Here is a 21,269-nt window from a genome sequence, read left to right as displayed (position 1 = left end):
AGGCATGCAAAGGGAGAGCCGAAGATTTTGGGAGAAATTTGCGAGAGGAAAGATTGTTGACGGCCAATGGAGTGGGTAAGGGACGCGGTCAACCCGTTGCAGGTATCCGATACAAGCAAGCGCTACTGAGTGTGTTTGTCCACAAACCCTCTCAATCTATATTTGCTATTTTCTCAATACCAATCAACGGTCCAGAGAAGAACAGACCGCCATTACGTGGTGGTTGTGAAGTGGAGCCTAGGGGATGTATTACCTTGGCCGCGGCGTTTGCTTGATTGCTCTCACTCTGCAGTGTTTGATTGACAAACTGTCTCAACCCACTTTTGAGTCATCTCCGTTACGCCCGAACATGTTCTCTCTCAATACGGCGGGTGCAGTTAGTTTCGGCCCAAACCGTCGTACCGGTGGATTGTGCGATGTAACTATGGCCATGTGGTTGTGCTTGAGTGGAACCTAGGAAAACAAGAGGGATGGTTGACAACGCCAGGTACAGGATCCCCGAGGATTCGGTTTTAGACAACCCTGTTTTCAAGTACGCGAGCATAGATAAACATACACTGTATCTCACCATACTAACCTTACCGTCACCTGTTTTGCGTTGCTTTGAGAGAATGTTGTGGTTCCTGGTGATGCCGCCTACCCTAGACCAGTGCCCAATACCGAGATGCCAATTTGCTACCATTCCTCCCCAATGACCATGACTGACTCCTACTACATTATGCAAAAGTGAATCTATCCACGATACTTCTAATTGCCCTCCCTCATTATGCCTTCGCCATTGACTACGCCCTGGACCAAACCGTCGCCCCTTTTTTCTTCAACACCACGATGCCCATCACCAACTCACTTGGAGAGTCTCCTCACCGGGGTCACGGCTGTGTCCGACCCCGGATACTGGACGCGCAGCCAGGGCACGTCGACAATCTTGCCCGGGTTCATGACCCAGCGCGGATCCAGCGAGCCCTTCAGCGAGCCCATGACGGCCAACGTCTCCGGGCCGACCTCCCACAGCAGGCTCTCCTTCTTGCCCCAGCCGATGCCGTGCTCGCCCGTGCAGGTGCCCTCCATGTCCAACGCGCGCTTCACCATGTTCTTGACGCACTTCTCGACCTTTTCGCGCTCGCCGGGGATCTCCCTGTTGTACATGATGCTCTCGTGGAAGTTGCCGTCGCCGATGTGGCCCAGGATGCTCGCGAACAGGCCCAGGTCGTCCATCTCCTTCTTGCTCACCTCGATGATGTCGGCAAGACGGCTGAAGGGAACCGCCACGTCGGTGCTCCCTGTTTTATATTAGCGCCAATCCAACCCATTCGACGCAGAATCACTTACAAGTCTCTTCGCCGTGTTTCCTCAGCGAGAGCATCGACCATAACGACTCCTTGCGAGCCGACCACAGCAGCGCCTGCTCGCGCTCGTCACGCGCAAACTCGAAGTTGCCGCCCTTGTTGGCGGCCGTGATCTTCTGCACGCGCGTGACGGCCTCGCGAACGCCTTCCTTGGTGCCCGAGAACTTAAAGAAGAGTGTCGGCGCCTCTTTCCAGACCCGCGGAGCCGTGGCGCCACCCAGGTTGACCACCTTCATCTGCACCTCATCCATGATCTCCATGGCCGCGATAGGCACGCCCGTCTGCATGACACCCGCGGCAGCCGCTGCGGCGTCGCGGATGGAAGGGAAAGTTACGACGGCGACAGAATACTGTTCCGGAACCACGGCTAGTTTAAGGGTAGCTGTTGAAGGTTAGTTCGGATGTCTGACGAACGAAATCCCCATCCCTTTATATCCCTGATTTCGCCTTCACATACCTTCTGTCACCAGGCCTAAGGTGCCCTCAGATCCAACAAACAACGAGTTGAGGTTGTATCCGGCCGACGACTTCCTGGGCCTCCTTCGCGTCTTGATGATGCGTCCGTCCGCAAGAACGACAGTCAAGTTGATGACCCAATCCTTCATCGTGCCATATCTCACAGCGTTGGTTCCAGAGCAGTTTGTTCCGATCATGCCTCCAATCTTGGCGCTTGGGCCTACAACCGTGTTAGTTACCTATTGACGCTGGGGAGGCTTCATCTATCAGACCTACCAGGGTCGATGGGGAAGAAGAGGCCGCTTTCCATCTTGGCCAACTTGACATTGAGGTCCTGCCACCCAATGCTGGGCTGCACGACAATGTCCATGTCCTCCTTGTTGAACTGGATTATCTCGTTCATGTAGGCAAAGTCGACACTAACTCCTCCATAAGGAGCAGAGAAGTTGCCTTCCAAGCTGGAACCGCCCGAATAGGGGATGATGGGCACGCGGTACTGGTGGCAGATGCGCGCAATGGTCGACACCTGCTCCGTATTTCGCGGGTATGCCACTGCCACGGGCAGCGTGTCCAGGTTGACCGAGGACCACTCCGAGAAGCCATGCGCGTGTAGGTCATCTGCGTCGGTGGAGATGATGTCCTCGATGCCAATCTCGGACTCAATCATCCGGATCGCCTTGAATAGTGTCAGACATGAGCTTTTCCCGCAGGCTCACCTCTTGTTGTATGTATGGGATGTGTTCGCAATAAGCTTACCTCTTCCATCTCAGGCAAAGTCGCGTAACGAGATGCAGATTTTCCACTAAAGAAAGCCTTTGCGTCGCCCTGGCCATTTATGCTGGCAAGACCCCAGCCAACGGTGCCAGCGCCGGCGGCCACAGCTAAGACCCTGAGGCCGGACCACCCCGAGGTTTTGTTGGAGTCGACGGGCCGGGACGCGGCGGGATCGGCGCCGGGGCGCCGGGATGTAGTCGCAAAACCATGCCGGACATTAGTCCTCCTAGAACCGCGGCCCAACAAGGCTCGGGCACAGCATCTGGACGACATGATTATGCACGACGAGTTGACTCTTGTGTTCAAATCGAGTTGAAATTGGGCTCCGATGGACGACGTTTGGTTGTGAGTCTTCGGCCCGCAATTGGCAATGGAGTGGGACCCGCAAAGAGATCAGATAACCGAACACACACGGGGCTTCTTGCACGAGGCCACGCCGGCGGTGCTTCGGCTCCGCTTTGAGGCTTTTGCAAACGTCGTCGACTTTTGCACCCCGCGCAGCCCCGTTCTGGAAATGGCGCCCAGAGAAAACTCGTGATCCGTGCTTCAAGTGCACCCGGTCACAAAGATTCGACGATACGATACGACGCAGCAGCAGTGACTTATTCCTGGGACGATGAAAACAGTCCACGCTGGAATACGAATCCCGTGTCGTTTAAAGGAAGGAAATTGAAACACCCTGGGGGGAATGCTAGAGAAATGCCGGAAAGATGACGATGACGGAGACACATGCACCTAATAAAGAAAAAGAAAAGCACCTCCGAGAGCCAAGGGGGAAACGCAGGACCCAGAAACAGAACTCGGAACGGGGTCACGATGGGGGTACATACATATAAGTAATTAATCGCCTACTACTTCCGTCCGCGTCCAGGCCAGACCAGCCCAGCCCAACCCAGCCAAGTCCCATTCCAAGTCCAGCAGTCCGTCGCACGCGGGTCTTTAGGTCTGGGGGTGGAGATGAGGGGGGCTTATTTTTTTTCATCCATCTACGAGAATTAGTCTGGCCGATGCAATGCAAACCGCCATTGTCGGAAAACCCATTCGCCCTTCGCGGAGGTAGATCAGAGAGCATGGGGCTTCCCGGTCATCCCCACGGATGTGGCATGCTCCCCCCCCGCTGGAGATCGAACACGACTGCAAGCAAGAAAGAAGAGGGAAAATTAGCCCCAAAAACAAACCCTCAGCTAATGAGGCTTTCGGCACAGCGGAGTCACAGGCAGCGAATGTGCGTGAGACGCTTTGCAACGCATCGTCCGCTTCTGGGTGCTCGCGTGCATCCATCCGCCTGGCTAACATGGCAACGCCGCCTCGGGCTCGACTCTCAAGGGTCCATGCCCGTGGAAATCGCGGGGGGCGCCGCGGCGGGAACCTATCACGAGGAATTCGGCGTGCGTGTGTGCATGTGCTCTTAGTCAAGAAAACCAGCAAAAGCAAGCCTCGGGGCGTAAGAATAAAACCATGGCCTTTTGTTTTTTTCTTGCTTTTGCCCCCCCTGCAGCTTGGTCCGCTTAACGCAGGAGGCGTGCTGTGAGAGGGGTAAATAGCTCCAAGTCGCCCCGGCCACCGGTTTCTGGCGGATTGGAAACTCGACGCCGAGTTGGAGGTGGGAAACTTGGAAACTTGGGGGCGGGTCGACTTGTTCACAAGCTTGTTTGGTGATCCCTGGCCGAGCTAGGCTCTACATAGTATTTTGAGCGTTTTGAGCCTCGATATCAATGTCCAGCCTGAGTCTCCGTGTCAGTGCCAGCATCACTATCACCAATTCTAATCTCGGACGTGGGGTTCAAACAACCAACACAACCGACTCCTCTCCTCTCCTCTCCTCTCCTCTCCTCTCCTCTCCTCTCCTCTCCTCTCCTCTCCTCTCCTCTCCTCTCCTCTCCTCTCCTCTCCTCTCCTCTCCTCTCCTCTCCTCTCCTCTCCTACGTACGTACAGTACGAAATACACGAAAACGCACTACGCTCCCTTCTTCCTTCTCCATTCTCCTCTGGTCATCTGGCGCTTTTCAGAATGACTAGGGACCCTGCCGCATCCCCCCATCAAATTATCCCGACGCCTCGTTTCCCCCAGATCCAATTCGTCTCTGCCGTCCGCCCAATTGGGAGCGCCGAGCAAGTCGTACGGGGAAGTGATGCACAACTTGCCACACCCATCCAAGCCACGGGTCAACTGACTTGCCCCTTCTCATCAACAAGTTGCAGACCAAGATTTTCGGGCCAATGCTCCGCGGTTTTGGAGACCGGTGACCAGGGCGTCCGTTGTCCCACTGCGGAGCCGGAAGGTATAGGCCGAGGCCAAGGTGGTCGTGGTCATACATAGAACATGCATCCACACGTCAAATCGCCTTGTCCCACCTCAAGACGGTGACATTTTGATCCCATCATTTGTCCTTGGATGCAGTCTAACAACTCCGTTAGTCCAGCCGTATCACCGAAGCCTCACAACACGTCGTAAACCACCAGTCATCTTTCGAAATTCCCTCACGCGGCCTGCCAATTCCGAAGCGTCTCCCTCGGCCGGCGCCCGGCCCTCTGCGCCCCTCTGACCATCCTTGATCCCGGGGCGCAAGACACCCAAACCACAACGTCCCAACACGGCCACATGCAGCCTTGGAGCTTTGGGGGGGGGGGTACTTAAAATTCAGACGCCCACCATCCCCCTCGTACGAAAGAGAGACATCGGTGGCCATGTAGGAACCAGGGGCTCTGACCGACCCTTCCAGGACCTGCGGGATTGATCACTGGCTGCTCCAGAACATCTCACCGACTGGCACACCGAGACCGTATTCTGCTGTCCGTCTGGTACCGAAGGTAAGATGCATACATATGCAGTCATCAGCAATACTCTCGGCCCTCCGTGCCCACCAACGCCGGCTTTGCCATCGTCTAGCATCGGGCTTCCAGATGCAAGCACCCCACCCTGCATGTCCACGTGCCTGTATGAGGTTGCATTCATTCTCGCCGTCAGAAACTCTCCTGGCCGAGTAAGTACTCGAGCCAACTAGAGAGAGAGACGTGGAGGCCGAAGTTGCGAACGAATCCAGCCCTCCTGTGCTTCGAAACTCGCACTCTTAGAAACGAGTGTCCAGCACCATCACCATCACCATCACCATCACCATCAACGCCAAATGCCAGCTTTACTCCCGCACATCCATCAGCCGACCTTTCAAACAAGCACCATTTACGTCCCATTTGCCTGTCCTCTCTGCCGCATTACAAATCTAGCTTAAGACTTACCCCCACGGAAACCCAACAGGCTGACCCCACTCTCACCCCAAGCGAACCGCAAGTATGAAGCCATGGATCCATCAGTTGACGTCGTCTTCCAAGTTCACACAGTCCACAAACGCCCGCTCAACTGTCTTTCAGTCTTCAACCCAACAAGGCCTCCACTATGGCGTGGGTATTTCCTATCTTAGCACTATTAAGCCCTCTCCGTATCAAATCACGCAATCTATTGGCGATCTGAGTGGGATAAACACGCTTCTCCACGGCTTCTCTGCAAGGTAGGCGACTACTAACCCCGTTCCGCTTGATATGCATGTCGAGCCTCAAGCCCGGGCCAGTCATCGTAGCTTGGCCATCGGAACAGGTAGAGTAGGCAAGGACAAGACACACAATAAATACACGAGACACTTACAGCATGTGGGGCCAAGAGAGATTTGAAGCTGGCCTGCATTCCTACAACCGCCGAGACTACGACACTGGTCAAACATGTCCAGGCTACAAGCATTGGCATCAACGTGGCGTATGTCGTTACAGAGTGTGAGAGAACAGGTTAACTCGGAATAGACGTTTGTGCTTGGCTCAAATTCATCTTTTATCGTTAGCCCCATGGGCTGGCTATCTCCAGGGTAGGCCTGTTTAAAGCCGTAAAAGCAAACGTCAAATCCGAGACTCCAGTCCACATGCCATTTTCCTTTCCTGCCGTATTTAGTGAGAGAGAGCACGGCGGCGGTCACGCTCCTCGGCAATAGTGAGCTTGACACCCTTGCCCTTGGGCAGGGAAACCCAGGGCTTGTCCTGGCCAATGACGAAAACGTTGCTCTCACGCGTGGCGAAGCTGTTGTCAATGGCATCCTTGATGTGGACGATGTTGAAGCCACCATCGTGACGCTCACGGTGGGTGATGACACCAACACGGCCCATGTTACGACCACCAGTGACCATGGCGACGGCGCCAGTGTCGAACTTGATGAAGTCGGTGATCTTGCCGCTGGCAAGGTCAATCTTGACAGTGTCGTTGACCTTGATGGAAGGGTCGGGGTAGCGGATGCTGCGAGGAAAATTTCGTCAGTACTGGGGTATAGAGGGAGAACATACAGCCGTCAAATAAAGCTCCAATATCGTCCGGTGTAAATCGAATCGACCAAAGCTTGATCCAACGGCTGAATGATGTCTGACAGAACTCACGTTCGTGCATCGTGCGTGACCAAGAATGGGATTCCACCGCGGCCAAGCTGAACGCGCTTGACCTTGCCCAGCTTGTACTCGGCCTCCTCGGCCTGGATTCGGTGGACGGTGAATCGGCCCTTGGTGTCGTAGACAAGGCGGAAGCTCTCGCCGGTCTTCTCGATGGTGATGACGTCCATGAAGCCGGTGGGGTAGGTCTGGTCGGTGCGGACCTTGCCATCGACCTTGATCAGGCGCTGCATGAGGATGGCGCGGGTCTCACGGTAGTTGAGAGCATACTTGAGGCGGTTTCGGAGGAAGACGACCAGAGGCATGCAATCACGGAGCTTGTGAGGACCGGCAGAGGGCTTGGGAGCGTAGGTGCCGGAGAGTTTGTCGAGCAGCCAGTGCGAAGGCGCGCTGAGGCGCTTCTGGTGCTTCTTGCTATGAGACGGTTAGAGATTGTATTTTCGACGCCAGGGCGGCGGAGGAGAGAAGATCGAGATCGAGATCATTGCGCAATCCGCAGATGGGTTGTACAGTGATTGCTGCCTCTCATGGTATGTTGGTACTCACATTCCGCGGGCCATGGTGTCGGATGGCTGTTTTGTCGGCGGTGATGAGGAAGATGGACGGACGATGGGCCTGCTAGACGAGGAACGAAGTGTGAAATGATGCACCACACTTTTTTTCGTGAGCGCTAGCGGGCGGGGGGTTTCGTGCCCTACACCTGGAGTGAAATGTTGTGGATCACGTGCCTGGTCATCTGACTGCTGTATGGGCCTGGCTCGAATAGGTACCCAATGCAGGACCCCAGCTTTTAGCCTGCGTTGAAGGCTGGCTGCATTTACAGCCACGAATTGGATGAGGCAAGTGAGAAGTACTTGATGTACGTATCATCTAACAGCTGCGCAATGATTACGCCTAATTCCGTTCATCATCATCGGGTGTTTATTGTGGTGTTCTTGACTGTGGGATTCTGTGGTACTCCACACTAAACTACCTCTCACCCATGACCCAGGCCCATTTCATCGTCTCATTGCCGCTCATGCATCTACAGTACCGAGTCCAATACCTTTTTTTTTGCCAGCGAGGCATCCGTGTTTCCTTCCAGTGATTACCGCCTATATATATTCTCAAACCCATTTCAATGACCGACGATCAGCGTGTGCTGTCCTGCTGTGATGTCCCAAATCTACGTGCGCCCAAACGTTGCTTGTACAAGTCGAAATCCCAACTCCTGTTCCAATTCCTGTCCCGAACGGAGCGCTCATAATCCACCCAGCAGCTAATCCCGTAATCGTTGTCAGTCTCTTATTTTACGGTATGTTTTGCCCTCTCTGTGGTTTTTCCAAGGCCTTCCCGGCGCGACTCTGAGAGTGTGGTGCCAGAGGACTCGACGCCCATCCGCGAGATTCCTTGGGAGATCTGGGCGTCATCAAGTAAGAGTCTCGATATGTCCATCTCCCCTCCCATAAATTGAGGAGTTGCCGACTCTCCAAATTCGAATCCTTGGCCGGAATGCGAGCTCTCAAGTGCGTCCACCCGTTGAAGGGGCCATCGAGGCAAGTCCTCCCTTGAAGCTGCGGGGTTCATTTGTAGCTCAAGAGTGGTGTTTGACGGCTGGAAAGAGTTGTTGATCGACATGTTGATCGACGGTTCCATGATGTCGTTACCGCGGCCAGCATCGTTAGCCTGAAAAGTGCCCTTTTCTATACGGTGATAGATGCTAGGGTACTTGTTGCGCACCCGGTCTCTCAGATCGGTTGGTTGTCTGGTGGCAAGATGGAAGCGTGGGTCGCGCTGGATCTTAGTCCATGCAGGTCCATGCTGGTTAAGACCCTCTAAAATCTCTCGGTCATCCTGTTCCGTGAAGGGGCGCCGCTCTCGTCGGTGGGATTTCTTAAACGGCCCATGTATGCCAAGTTCAACAAGATCCTCCATCTTTTTGCGATGCGCCCGGCTCTTCTTCTGTCTTGGGTTTGTCTCAGTGTCATTACCCGTTGATGGTTCCGTGTTCAATGAGGCCTCGCCATCTATCAGGATCTTTTCCAGATGTGTGTCGCCTTTGGTCTTTTGTCTCGAATCTCGCGATTTGCTTGACTGGGAGCCGAACGAGGCCTTGTTTCTGCGAAGCTCATCCGGACAACATGTCCTGAACCTATCCTTCAAATCCCCGGCTGTCCGGTCGTTGAACTTGAAATCAGCGTCTTCCAAAATGCTAGTCCATTTTCCAACTCCATGACGGTTGACGCCCAACAAGAGGTGATTGGTCTCCTCCTCGGACCACTTTCTCCTTGGTTTCGTGGCCCGCTTCCTCGCCTTGTTGTAATTATTAATTTTCTCGGCTTCCGGGGACGTTTGATTGAGTTCGTGCAGTAGCTTCATTTGATTTCCGTCCTTGCCATCGAAGGAGTCGGAGGATATGGGTGGGAACAAGGCGGCATGCGGTGGGGGCTCGTGTAGACCATTGATGATGGGTGGCATGACCGGGGCCGCCTGAGCAGCCTTTTGCTTTTTGAGAGGCTGTGGAAGTTGGACAAAATCATCTTTGACGTGCATGCCGCGGTGGCGTTTCTTGTTGGAGGCGTCGTCTAGAGCGTCCAGGTTGTCGTCTAGAATCTTGTTGAGCGAGTGGGATGATTCCGAAGCCTCAGTCTCTCCCAGCAGCAACCGCAGCGGGAAAGCCGCTGCCGTGCCCGCATGCTTCCCCTCTACGCGAGTGTTGTTCTTCCGGGGATCTAAAGAGCCGTCGTCGACGGTGAGATACAGCAGACCTGCCGGGTTGGACAGCGGTTGGCCATCGGCGCCGTGTCTGTCGGGTCTGTCGCCTCGGTGGCTTGTGTCCGGTTCGAGCGGGGGCAAGGGCCGGTCCGAGGACTTTGGGAGGGGCAGAGAGTGAAGCGGAGGGAGGTCGGTATGCGGAAGCTGGGGCGTCGTCGACTCGTTGAGCAGGTGAATCAAGCGTGGCTCGATCGTGGCCATCGTGGGCTCGCGGGATTGGGGTGGCGCATTGGGTATAAGTGGTTGAGCCAAGGCGCGGCGGGAAGGCGGGAAGTGCAGGAGAGACGCGGAAGGGGGGAGAAGAGGACAGGCGCGCAAACGCAGACGGGGCAGTTGGCGAGAGACAGCAGATCACAGAATCATCTCGGGCCCTGGGCAGCGATTAACAAAGAGGACTGGGTCGTTAACGCCGGTGGTCTCACCTGCTTGTCTCTGTTTGGCAGCACGTGAAATCGCCACATGGTGGGTGAAGCTTGCATCGGCCGCCCATCCGCGCCCATCCACAGCCCATCCGCTTTCCGTCCTGTTAGCGGAGCAGGGGATTTGCCTTGGTCGGCGCTAACGGCCAGATGCGGCCGAGGTGCCTTGTGCCTTGGCCCTTGTGTCCTGGGGCCAAGGAACCAAGGAACCAAAGAACCGTGACTGGATGTACCTCGCTGGCACTGGCTGCTGCCGGCACTTCCCGGTCCCACCGCGACCGAGCTTGCTTGTGAAGTTCTGCGTGCATTGCATTCATTTGTACCGAGCACGGAGCACGGAGCACGGAGCACGGAGTACGACCTTCTACACCGACAACTGCGGGCTACTGCTGGTGGAATTATTTCTAACCCGAGTTACGCAACTCGGCCAGACGCCCGCCCCGTCCATCTTCCGGGCCATTTATTCTCCACCGACATCATTGCACACTACTACGTACGTAGTGTGTCTCGGGGAAACATCTAATCCAATCTCAGGGTCCAATTAGCTTCCGCCCAGCCTTCTCCTCCTCCATCTTTGTCCTCTCTTGTCTTGTCTCGTCTCGTCTCGTCGCCGGGTTCGGTTGCTCGTGTCGTACTTTGCGTGCGTCGTCTCATCCCAATCATGGCATCCTCGCTCCCAACCATCCCGCGCGTGGTCTTTACCATTATCGAACCAATCTCCCTGTAAGCCACGGCACTCTTCCCCCTGTCTATTTCGCCCAGCAACCACTCACCCATCACACCTCAGGGTTGCCGGTTTCCTTGGTGCCATTGCAGACCCCGCTTGGTTCGTTGCCGAGCAAATACCACAGACAGAACCTGTCGTCATCACCGAGAACAGCGTAGTTCTGGCCTTGGAGCTGGGAAACCTGTACCTCTTGTTAGCCTTTATCGGCCTCGCAGTGCTAAACACAACATCCGAGATCAAGGTCGTTCGAGCCTACCTCGTTGCTCTTTGGCTTGGAGACATCGGCCACATCCTATTCAGCAGCTACGGACTTGGTAAGGATATGCTGTTGAATCCTGCAGAATGGAATGCCATGGCCTGGGGAAACGTCGCTATGACTGTAAGTATATCAAAGGCCCCTGCATGGTTTATCTCTAATTGCAACGCGTGCTACGACAGGTCTTCTTGTTGCTGATGCGATCGGCATACTTCTTGGGGCTTTTCGGTCCCGACCGGGTACCTGCAGCGGCTGCTGCAAAGAAGACGACATAAAACAGTCGGACCAGAAGCTCTTAGATCTGGTTTCAACACTATGCTGAAAGAACAAGTCTCATGGATGAATTCTCTAAATAGGAACCCTCAAAATATTACCTTAAGTAACCAACTCAACAAGCTCAAACGTGGAGATTTCGTCATGGCCATCTCGGCCGGAGACGACGAATGACAACCCTGTTAGTTGAACTAGTACCTGTAGGTACCCACCCGCAACACTAACCGTGCACGGGCCTTTTGTATCTGTAGGGTTAGGGTTAGGGTCACGGAATAACCTCCGGAACGCGACAACCCAAAACAAAGCAACACGTCAACAGAGATTCGCGGGGTTGCTCTTTGCCATCTTTGCTCATCGCCGATATCCATTGTAAATCGCTCTCCATATCGCCATGGACACGAGGAATCGAAGAAAACGCGCGGATCTTCCGGCTTCGGCTCCGGATCCACCAAGAACTCGAAGGGCGACTCGCACGCGCCAGACAGCAACCCCCAGCGCAACCAACCCGGAACCAGCTCAGGCCCAAGCCGCCCGCGGCCAGACATCTGTACCGACTCCTGAAGATTCAAAACCAAAGGGCCTTCTTTCAAATCCGGTCCCTCGGCGTGGCGCTCGTGTCGTTGGGCGTGCTGCCAGTGTCGCTAGCATTGTGACCAACCCCCACAGGGGCGTCGACGAGGAATCAGAGCTTGGAGAGAATGATCAGATCTCAGAGCTCGGTACTGAAGACCCAGTGGTAGCCGGTACCATTGAAGAGGAAGAGGAACAGGATGACATCGACCCTGAAGCAGAAGCGACCAGATATAAGATTATGGAGCAGCTCTTCCCCGATTTGATCAACACCACAGAAGAGTTAATGAAACGCTTTGAAAACGCAAATTACGACGATCCGGTCTTCCGTGGCCTGGTCGCTGTTAAGAGGAGCGCATTTGTCGGTGCCCGGCAGGTTTTTGAGGAAAAGAGAACGTCACCATTCATCGACTGGGCGCAAGCTCACGAAATATTCAAGAATGAGGACGTCATTGCGGCAGCGGCAACGGCCATGGTGCGCGCAAACATTGTCACAGCCCTTGACGAAGTCCTGAATCTGGAAGCAGGCCAACAATTGGATCCGTTTCCTCTGCTGAACAAACTCAACTCCTATTTCCCTTCTCTCTTCATCATTTCCAGAGAAATGTTCCAGCATACCCAGCTCACTCTCGACATCCGCACATGGTACTTGATCGAAGTTATCAACAGTCAAGTGGAAAAGCCGGATTTCTTTAAGATTATTGCCGACATCTTCTGTGAACCAGATGACAGCCAAACTTATCTCCAACGCTTTGTCCGTGGCCCCTTCAAGAGCCTTGGAGAAGACAGTGATGAGAATATTGAGGAGCTATGCTCCGACAGAATCACAAAGCTCATTCTTATCATTAAGAAGGACAAGAAAACGTACGGGGCCGGGCAGCTTAAGGAGCTGTTCCCCCTTGTGCGCTTGCTTGATGACCTGAAAACTTGGCTCATAGACATGTATGCCATGTTGGGGGAACAGTACAGCCAAAGTCAGCCAAAGCAAGAATCAGGGCGGGAAGAATTTGTCGATGCGGAGGAAGAAATTGCCGACAGTCAGACTGATGCCGCCTCAGAATCCCAGCCCATCGTTAGAGCAGCAGCGATCAGCCAGGCAGAGTTAGGGCAAGTCGCCTACTACATCCACTTTCATGACAATCACTAACACGCTCCGCAGGCCCAGTTTATTCGTTCCTGATGCCCCATTCAACTATTTAAATCGCCAAGAAAGAACAAATTCCATGGCACCTCCATCAAATCAACAGCAAGTTGCACCTCGGCCGGGAGCCCCCCGAGACTATCGTGAACATACCAACGCCGACCTGCTAGCCTCGCCGCTGCCCGCGTCTTCAGCTCTTGTTCTCGAGAGGGACCAGATAAAATCCTCTGGATCGGCATCCAGACGACCTAAAGCTCGCGACCCTTTTGTTTCTCAAAGTCAGGACGAAGATGAGGAGGAGGATGAGTTCGAAACAGACACTCGCCCGGTGGACAAGGGCAAACGAGCTGCCATCTCTGAGTCGATGCCACCACCAAAACGGCCCCGAGTCGCGCCAACTGAGCCTCCCCCGACTGCTTCAATCGCTTCCCACGTCCGATCCACCCTCCCAAGAGCCCCCCACTCATCTCAGGTCCCACAACCAACCCAAGCGGACCTAGAAACTCTCAAGAGAGCCAAGATTGAGGTCTCCCAAAGGGCCCGTTATCAACTCACCTCATCCGCGAAGCAACGCCACGTTTGGTCCCACCACGACTGCGCGCTCCTCATCCAACTCATCCGCGAGCGCCACGCTGCCTGGGCCACCATGGAGCACAACGACAACGACAAGTTCGAGCACCCGCGCAACCAGCAGGCGTATCGCGACAAGGCCCGCAACATGAAGGTCGACTACCTCATGACCGACGCCATCATGCCCCCGTGCTTCGATCTCGTCGCCCTGGGTAAGAAAGAGATCGACCGCCTCATCAGTCTCGGCAAGAACCCTTACCGCAAGGAATCCGATATTGACGCGGACGGTCAGGCCGTGAATACGGAATATATTGGTTCCCCCTGAGGGTCACGGAATTCTGGCGGATTAAGGACGCCCATCCTCTCCTCGGGGGGAGATACGGGGCTTTTCAGAATATGATAGGATGCGTGCTATGTAGTATATTTCTTGTATGAGCCATCTTGGGCTCATTGGTATCCATGTTTGTGACGAGAACAGGCGTCTTGGAACTTTGATGAATTAGGGCGGTAGATTGCTTTCACGGGGGACCGGAGGGAAGGATAAGACTCGAGACAGATGTTATATAGGGCACACGGTATTCCCATTTTATTGATCAATTTTGACCGTCGCCAGACACTTGGTTAAGACCAGCGCAATACACAACACACACCATCAAAAAGCCGCCAAGAGAACCGAGAAAGTATGTTTAAGAAAAGACGTTAAAAAATCGATTGGGACTTGATAAAAAAAGTCAAGAGAAAAAGAGACGTCGCCCGGACACTAATCTACAGCTGCACCAGCACATATCCTTATACATTCCCTGCATTCTTCTTTTGAAACCCTTGGTAGTTTTATCTTCCTACTTCTCCCCATTTCCGCCGCCTTCCACGTATTTGACCATGGTTGGATCTGTCGAGGTCGAGAGTCGGTCGTAACGATGACCCTCGGCCTGCAAGGAGCCAGTAACACCTGAATTCTCGCGCGGCGTGTATATGTGGGGAGAATGCACAGTAGTAGAAAAGGAGAGCGGACAATATTGTAAGGTGAATGAATAAAGAATCTTTCTTTTGGTTTTGAGGCCGCCGACACAAACGCCAATCCGTCGGGCCCAATGTCGGGGAAAGAGAAGAGGGTGTCGAAAAGGAATATTCGTGAGCCGAACCGAATGAAGCGATCCCCGACGAGGATGCAAACGTGCTATATCCGGTCCAAGTGGGATAGTCTCGGGACCCAGATGCTCGCGTGTCTCACTTATGGTCTCGGCTACGAGAAACACAAGTGGATCCTGCTGCACCTTTGGTCTTTCGCCGGAGCGTCCCGGATCCTCGTCGCGGGCATCAGAATTGGACTGTGACTAAAAAAAAGGGCAAAGACAAAGGGGTATGCTGCAGAGTTTCCGAAACTGTTGGACATGAAAGTTGGTTGAGAGTAAAGAAAATAAAACCGCGATTCGATGCTGCGGTTTCGCGTGTCGTAGAGGGTATCCGTTGAATTCAAGTGGGCGTGAGAGGGCTGGCTAGAAAAGCAAGCATGCTCAACACAAAGGAATATGTTTGCTACCCCTGCATGGGTGGCATCCTCCCTTCATTACATCCGCCTATCGGTGACGGAAAGGGATGTCCCTCTGCTTGAGTCTGCTTGTTCTCCATCCTTCATACCACTGTTCTCTGCTGGCCTCGCGCAATTCGGCGCGCCATTCGCTGAAAACAGCTTCCTTGAGACGCTGGAAGTCACAGTGCTCCTCATTGTATGGGTCAGCAAATCCCCAAGGGAACTGCCGGCCGACGACATCAGGCTCGTACAGGTCAGGGCTGATTATTGAGAGCGGCAAGAATGGCGTCTCTTCCTCCTTGGCCTCCTCCTGAGCCTTGTGTCGTCGGATGGAATTGGTCGACAGCCGCTTCGAATTGGGCGACGCCGCGGGGGATTCACGACTACCCTGGATGGGGAGGTCTTGGCCCTCTGGAGTTTCGGCGCCGGATCGGCTGTATTCAGGTTCGTCTTCATCCTGATCCTCATCGTCCTCTTCAGCGATTCTATCGCTGGAGTCGTCGTCGTCAAGACCCAGTGCCTCCAAGGGGTCCAGGCCGGACTTCTTGAGACTATCCCAGACGCTCTTCTTGAGGACATTCATGTGCTTCGTAGTGATGGTATCGGCCTTGGCGATGACGGGGATGACGGTGGTCTTGCCTTGGAGGGTACGCAGGACCTGCAGATCAAGGTCCTCATCGAGGCTACCCAGAACGCGAGCAACGACGTCGTCGTTGCGATGACCATTTTGACCATTGGCAACCTGTTTCCTAGCCGCCGCCACATTGCGGTCGAGACGAGCGGGATCGAGAACAAGGAAGGTAGCATGGATATGGGTGTCTTGTACGCCGGGAGATCGCACCACCTTCATCTCTTCAGCGAAAGTCTCTTCGAACTTGCTCTCCAAGAACGACGACATCTCCCTAAGCTGAAGGTCGACCACGTTCTTCTCCAGACCTTCCGAATCCCAGAGGGTCAGACCAACTCGCTCGCCATCGATCTCAGTCTCGAGGTAGTGGGGGATGAAGTTTCCAGAAGGAGCTCGTTCCGGGACGAAGTCGTCTTGGGGGTTCTTGGCACGCTTCTTGGCCGGGAGAGCGAGAGCAGTCTTGAGGAACTCAAGGAAAGATGTCTTGCCTGCATTGCGAGTGCCAATGATGAGGATGCTGTAAATGGGGAACAATTGATTAGCAATGTGAGACGAGCACGCGACGATATGCGCAGAATGATCAGAAGAGCGACAGTCGCGCTGGAAGACTCACTTCAACGGGGTGGGATCCTTTCTTCTGCGAACTCGGCGAGGGCTGTTGACAGTGCTGATGGCACTACTGGCATAACTGTAGCGCCCGCGGTGCGTCATGCTCTCGGTCCTCGCATAGGGATCGAAGCCGCCGTTGGGCAGGGGAGGGACTGGGACAGCGCCGTAGTTGCGCTGCTGTTCGATGGAAGGGCGGATTTTGCTGTAGTCGGCGGATCGGCGGACGCTGGCGGGCGATTCGGGGCGCAGGTCGGCACCAAAGGACTTGGACAACTTCTCGGTGTTGTTGGCGAACTCGGGCAACTTGGGAGGGACGCGAGAGGCGGCGGCCAGGCGCTGGCGCTCAAGTTCGGCCTCTCTAAGGGCCTGAGCCTTGCGGCCGCCCTTTCCCAAATCACCGCTCTTACTGCGTCGTAGCAACATTCCGAAGCTGGTGCGACGAGGCTGGGCGCTCATTCTTTGACAAAAGTGTCATGAAAGGAAAGAGTCGCAACGGGGGGGACGCCCAAGGGCATAAGCGGGCGGCGGGTGGATGGGTGGTAGATTGAGGAGAGGGTGGGGACGACCGACGGGGGGGTGTCGACAGATGGGGCAAGAACAAGTCGAGAACGAATGGAGAAGGACGAGCGAAGGCAACAAGCGCGGCGGAGCGCAAAAGATGGGCGAAGACGGGTCGATAAGTCAGTTGGGTGGTTTCACGGGCCAAGGACCATGAGGCGACGGGACAGCGATGGGGTGACAAGCGGCAGCAACAGCGGCAGCAACAGCGGCAGCAACAGCGGCAGCAACAGCAACAGCGACGAAGAGTGAGTGAGCAACACAAACTGCGGAAGTGCGGATCGTCTTGTGGCAAGAAGCTCAGATCAGCCACGGGTCTCGACACGACGATTCAGGAGCACTGGCGCCGCAGCCGGGTTGTGGAGAGGAGTGGCAGCGGTTAGTGAGCGCGGAAAGGGTGTTCGTGTGGTCGTGGTAGTGCTGAAGTGAGCGACGGAGCGTGTCGAAAGCGAGGTGGGGAGGCCCAGGAAAGAAAGGCCGGCCGACTGATGAAAGGGGCGTTGCAGTTGCGGCTCGGTGCGCTGAGTGGCTCAAGGAGGGAAGGATGGACGGCCTTGCTGTTAGGGCGACTCTGCTTGAGACGTCGACGTGTAGCCTGTGGGCGAGTCGAGACACCAGACGGAGACGAGATGGAAATTGATTGATGCGTGGGCGTCGGACCAAGGAAGAGCGGCCGCGTTTGCTGCGTGCAGGGGAAGCCAAGTACAGTGGGTTCGGGGGTTGATTGGCTGGATTTCGACGGACAGCTCAAATGAACTCGAAGTCGGGCGCCCAGCTTGAATCCTTGAATCCTTGAATCCTTGAATTGCAGATGCGAAATGCAAAGAGACGGGATGCGATACGGATTCAATGCAGGGACTTGGCCAGAAAGGGGAGGCGAGAACTCAAAATAAAGCCAAGGTTGGTTGGTGGTGAAAGAATGAATCCGTCAGGCGGTTTGGATAGTGAATCAAGGACACCAACGTCAAGCGTCAGGAACTTGGAGCTTGGGGAAGGGTGACGGGAACAGGTACCGTAACCAAGACGGGAACAGGAGAAGCGGACAGTCAATCAAGGGGGAGGAGGGCAGAGAGTGGTGGCCAGCCAGCAAAGGGTATTGGCGGAGGTGGTGGTGGTGGTAGGAAAAAGACGATGAAGGGGGGGGATGTAACGGCTCACAGAGGCAGTGTGGGAGAACGCGCAGGCACTAAATCAGAAGAGGGCGCGTGTGTGGCAACGAGGGCGAAAAGAGAGTGGGAGACCGGGAGACCGGGAGACCAAGAAACAGAGAGCAATGTGGACATGGGGTGAGAGGGACGAGAAAGCCCCCGAGCCAGCCAGGGGTCGACAATAGTTGATACAGGCTCTCATAATACTACGCGGTGCTACAGGTACAGTACAACACGACGTTGTTTTGGGCTTTTTTTTTTGTGCTGTGCTGGTGTTGGTTGGTGCTGGTGCGTGTTAGTGCCTTGTTTGACAAGGTCAAGTGCCTCGGTTTGGGCTGTAATTAACTGATAACCTAGGTAGGTACCTAAGGTAGTTGCGTAGCTGTAATAAAGTACCCCGAAGCCCACAAAGCATCGCTCATCTCTACCCGTCCTGTTACTTCGCCTATTCGCCTGTCCCGCCGGACGAAGCCCAGCGTGTACCAAACGCAGCCCAATGCAAATCCCGCGCAGCCAACGTGCAAGCGTCGCAATCCTCACGGCCTCCAGCTGGATAGGGCGCGCCCCAGGGGTGCGGGATCGGGTTCTACAGCGGCGGATGAGCAGACGAGAGCTCGATGAAAACGGGACCTGGGACTTGTTGCGATGCGCCATTGGACGGCGCCGGCCGCACTAACAGCGTCCCGCGCTAGGGGAGGGGAGGGGAGGGGGGCGTGGGAAACGGCCCCGTTCGGCGCAGGGTCCAAGTCACAAAGGTACGTACCGCCTAGTGCAACAGCCGTCTCCACCTCTGCATGCATGCACCACTCCACCAGCCAGACGGAATAAAGGGGCAAATGGGAGGGTAACTTTAAATGGCGACTTGGAAGCTGGATGTGCCATCTGCTCTTGCGCTCTTTGTTCCTCGCCATATACGCGCTGGGGAGGGCTATGCTGAGCGGTTAGTTGCATGGTTCAATTCACGACGATAAGAGCCGGTACTGTAACCTCCCGTCTCAATTTGTCGGAACGAGATTCGGAAACCGAGCCGTAACAACGTCTTGGGCAACTGGAGAGAAATCCAGCAGAAGTCGACTGAGACAAAACGCACTAGGCCGGGGTGCTCAGTCCCCAGCCAATTTGAGACCCTACTATGTACGACAAGAACTACCATTGTCCACCAGTCCGGCCACCACTGCTATATACGGAGGCTCTTGGCTTGGAGATGCCGTGGAATGGGGCTATCCTGTCATCAGTGAGTGAGTGCTACGTAGTAAGAGAGCGATCGACCTCCAGGCGATCCAAGTTTTCAGCCCTTCGGCTCCAGCTCTCGATGCTCTCCACCAAACTGGGACACGCTTCTGCAGGTACCGGTATTGCGAGCTCCACAGCATCCGCTCCAACTCCCACATCCCACAATGGGCAGCGCAACACATGGTTGCCCAATCCGCTAATCCGGAACCGGACGGTCAAGCCGTCAACGAACACCGATGGCTGAGGTCGTTTCTGGGAGTTGTTTCTCAGCAGGGCAGTTGCTCGAACTGCAGGGCTACTACGGAGTACGCACCTTAAGTTAGGAACGCCTCACTGCGTAGTACGTAGTACCATCCTCAGAGCACCATCACCACCAAGGTGTCATTCGTTTCCTGCAAGCACCCGAACGCCCGGCAGCCCAGCCTGGCAGGCAGGCCCTGAGAAACATGGCCCATCACGACCTGGCTCTCACTAATGCAGGCGATTTCTTGTTTCTTCTGCCGGCAGTGCAGGCTTCGGGGGATCCCAGGGCCTGGCTTATTCTTATTAGAGGCTGTCCAGGACTCCAGCGCGTCGACAGAGCCCTGGTGCGCTAGCTTCGCCCCTCGGACAATTTCGTCCCCTCCCCCTCCCGCCACCGCGCAGCCGGTGCAGCAGCATCACGCAGCAACACACAGCAATTGGGCTGGGCTGCACGGCTGTAGTTGGGTGCTCATGATGGATCAGGATGGATTCACAGCCTGGACCTGGTCGGATCAGCGCCAGCGCCAGCGCCAGCACCCTCCACGCCAACTCCGCGCATTGATATTGCCTTTGCATTGTTAGCGGCTTGTCACTGCAGCTGACTAGGTACCTATTTTCAACGGCTTCAGCGCTTCCAAGTCCTGGAACAAATTAACAATCGCTCCAACGTTCCCACTGTCTATCTCAGCCACCGCGACATGCATCTCATCCACTCACCACGTGTCTGGCTGTGCTGGATCTTGGATCGCGACATGTCTCGACAGGTCCACTACGTACATGCCACAACTTCGTCGCTAAGCTGTCTGGGCGAGCATCGCCAACTCATTGAACTCAACTCAACCTTGTCCCATGCGACATTACGAGTTCCTCCTATGGAATTCGGCCTGTCCACTAATTAGTCCAAGATACTGACTGCTCTGGCTCGGATGAAATTGAAATTGCAGGTTGGTTCCCCTGTTACCCGTTGACAATCATCCTCTTCCTCCGCCCTCCCCGGCCCCGGTTATAGCTCATCCCCGTTTCAACGGCCATCTCATCCGCGCGCGCTTGCAAATGACGCCGCTGGAGTGAAACGGTCGTCGGGGCCACGGGCGTGACGGCCCTTGACCCGCTTGACTGCCTTGACATGAAGCCTACATAGTAGCAATAACTCAACTTAATCAACCCCCCGCTTCCGCTTGGCGCTGTCTCTCTCGTCCCGCCCCTACGCGAAGCGCCTGGTTGGCTCTGCGGCTCATAACGGCACTGAGGCGAACCCTGCCGTGGCCACTGAGGCGGGATGTTGGATCTGGAGGTGAAACGAAACGACGACCAACCCACAAAGATCGGCATCATTCCCTCCTCCATTCATCGCATGAGGCGTGTCCATTGCCAAGTTGCCTACTTGATTTGTGCTTTTCCTGTTGCCATGCTTGCGTCATGATTTGGCCTCACAACCCCGTTTCGGCCGTATTCATACGAACTCCGGCCTACCCGCCCTTTCAGCGCGCTTCCATCTCGTGCAACTCTACTTGACACAATACATGCTCCGTCCCGTCTGTACAATGTACGCACCCCCTCGTGTTTCAGGGTGGTGCAGCATAAATTTGTCCTCCCTCGTGAAACCCACAC

General features: G+C 55.1%; 8 protein-coding genes across 8 annotated transcripts; 3 read left to right on the top strand and 5 right to left on the bottom strand.

Moving 5' to 3' along the window:
• Positions 1-357: 357 nt before the first annotated feature.
• Positions 358-3,347, bottom strand: BGZ61DRAFT_457557 (FAD-linked oxidase-like protein). Its single transcript, XM_046246664.1, has 5 exons — positions 2,559-3,347; positions 2,079-2,478; positions 1,804-2,022; positions 1,330-1,728; positions 358-1,280 (listed from the first exon to the last, which is right to left on the bottom strand). Exons 1-5 carry the CDS (start codon positions 2,847-2,849, stop codon positions 844-846), a joined length of 1,746 nt encoding a protein of 581 aa, XP_046100383.1. The 5' UTR covers positions 2,850-3,347; the 3' UTR covers positions 358-843.
• Positions 3,348-6,509: 3,162 nt separating this feature from the next.
• On the bottom strand, positions 6,510-7,558 carry BGZ61DRAFT_536023 (ribosomal family S4e-domain-containing protein; the record flags this gene model as incomplete). The annotated part of the gene is made up of 3 exons (XM_046254336.1): positions 6,510-6,852; positions 6,990-7,412; positions 7,545-7,558. The coding sequence occupies 3 exons, from the start codon at positions 7,556-7,558 to the stop codon at positions 6,510-6,512; spliced, it is 780 nt and encodes a 259-aa protein (XP_046100382.1).
• A 724-nt stretch (positions 7,559-8,282) lies between these two features.
• On the bottom strand, positions 8,283-9,953 carry BGZ61DRAFT_360141 (uncharacterized protein; the record flags this gene model as incomplete). Its single annotated transcript, XM_046241139.1, has 1 exon — positions 8,283-9,953. One exon carries the CDS (start codon positions 9,951-9,953, stop codon positions 8,283-8,285), a length of 1,671 nt encoding a protein of 556 aa, XP_046100381.1.
• A 551-nt stretch (positions 9,954-10,504) lies between these two features.
• BGZ61DRAFT_457551 (uncharacterized protein) lies at positions 10,505-11,727 on the top strand. Its single transcript, XM_046246663.1, has 3 exons — positions 10,505-10,894; positions 10,959-11,277; positions 11,337-11,727. The coding sequence occupies exons 1-3, from the start codon at positions 10,833-10,835 to the stop codon at positions 11,427-11,429; spliced, it is 474 nt and encodes a 157-aa protein (XP_046100380.1). The 5' UTR covers positions 10,505-10,832; the 3' UTR covers positions 11,430-11,727.
• A 91-nt stretch (positions 11,728-11,818) lies between these two features.
• On the top strand, positions 11,819-14,033 carry BGZ61DRAFT_536020 (uncharacterized protein; the record flags this gene model as incomplete). The annotated part of the gene is made up of 2 exons (XM_046254335.1): positions 11,819-13,098; positions 13,157-14,033. The coding sequence occupies 2 exons, from the start codon at positions 11,819-11,821 to the stop codon at positions 14,031-14,033; spliced, it is 2,157 nt and encodes a 718-aa protein (XP_046100379.1).
• Positions 14,034-15,285: 1,252 nt separating this feature from the next.
• On the bottom strand, positions 15,286-16,932 carry BGZ61DRAFT_360102 (uncharacterized protein; the record flags this gene model as incomplete). The annotated part of the gene is made up of 2 exons (XM_046241136.1): positions 15,286-16,384; positions 16,481-16,932. 2 exons carry the CDS (start codon positions 16,930-16,932, stop codon positions 15,286-15,288), a joined length of 1,551 nt encoding a protein of 516 aa, XP_046100378.1.
• Positions 16,933-17,883: 951 nt separating this feature from the next.
• BGZ61DRAFT_552473 (uncharacterized protein) lies at positions 17,884-18,803 on the top strand (the record flags this gene model as incomplete). The annotated part of the gene is made up of 3 exons (XM_046255531.1): positions 17,884-17,934; positions 17,989-18,320; positions 18,557-18,803. 3 exons carry the CDS (start codon positions 17,884-17,886, stop codon positions 18,801-18,803), a joined length of 630 nt encoding a protein of 209 aa, XP_046100377.1.
• Positions 18,804-19,950: 1,147 nt separating this feature from the next.
• Positions 19,951-20,266, bottom strand: BGZ61DRAFT_457547 (uncharacterized protein). Its single transcript, XM_046246662.1, has one exon. It carries the CDS (start codon positions 20,232-20,234, stop codon positions 19,962-19,964), a length of 273 nt encoding a protein of 90 aa, XP_046100376.1. The 5' UTR covers positions 20,235-20,266; the 3' UTR covers positions 19,951-19,961.
• Positions 20,267-21,269: the final 1,003 nt, after the last annotated feature.

This window comes from Ilyonectria robusta (genome assembly GCF_021365365.1).
Source record: "Ilyonectria robusta strain PMI_751 chromosome Unknown BGZ61scaffold_19, whole genome shotgun sequence".
Taxonomy (NCBI): Eukaryota; Fungi; Ascomycota; class Sordariomycetes; order Hypocreales; family Nectriaceae; genus Ilyonectria; species Ilyonectria robusta.
Note: the sequence above shows the minus strand (reverse complement) of the source record. Positions and strands in the feature narration are given on the sequence as shown.

Bases quoted from the DNA above. Each gene is read 5' to 3' on its own strand.
- BGZ61DRAFT_457547 (XM_046246662.1), bottom strand. From the start codon at position 20,234: ATGCAAAGGCAATATCAATGCGCGGAGTTGGCGTGGAGGGTGCTGGCG.
- BGZ61DRAFT_457551 (XM_046246663.1), top strand. From the start codon at position 10,833: ATGGCATCCTCGCTCCCAACCATCCCGCGCGTGGTCTTTACCATTATC. The intron at 10,895-10,958 runs GTAAGCCACGGC...ATCACACCTCAG, and splicing joins ATTATCGAACCAATCTCCCT to GGTTGCCGGTTTCCTTGGTG. The intron at 11,278-11,336 runs GTAAGTATATCA...GTGCTACGACAG, and splicing joins GGGGAAACGTCGCTATGACT to GTCTTCTTGTTGCTGATGCG.
- BGZ61DRAFT_457557 (XM_046246664.1), bottom strand. From the start codon at position 2,849: ATGTCGTCCAGATGCTGTGCCCGAGCCTTGTTGGGCCGCGGTTCTAGG. The intron at 2,479-2,558 runs GTAAGCTTATTG...ACACTATTCAAG, and splicing joins CTTTGCCTGAGATGGAAGAG to GCGATCCGGATGATTGAGTC. The intron at 1,281-1,329 runs GTAAGTGATTCT...AATATAAAACAG, and splicing joins GAAACACGGCGAAGAGACTT to GGAGCACCGACGTGGCGGTT.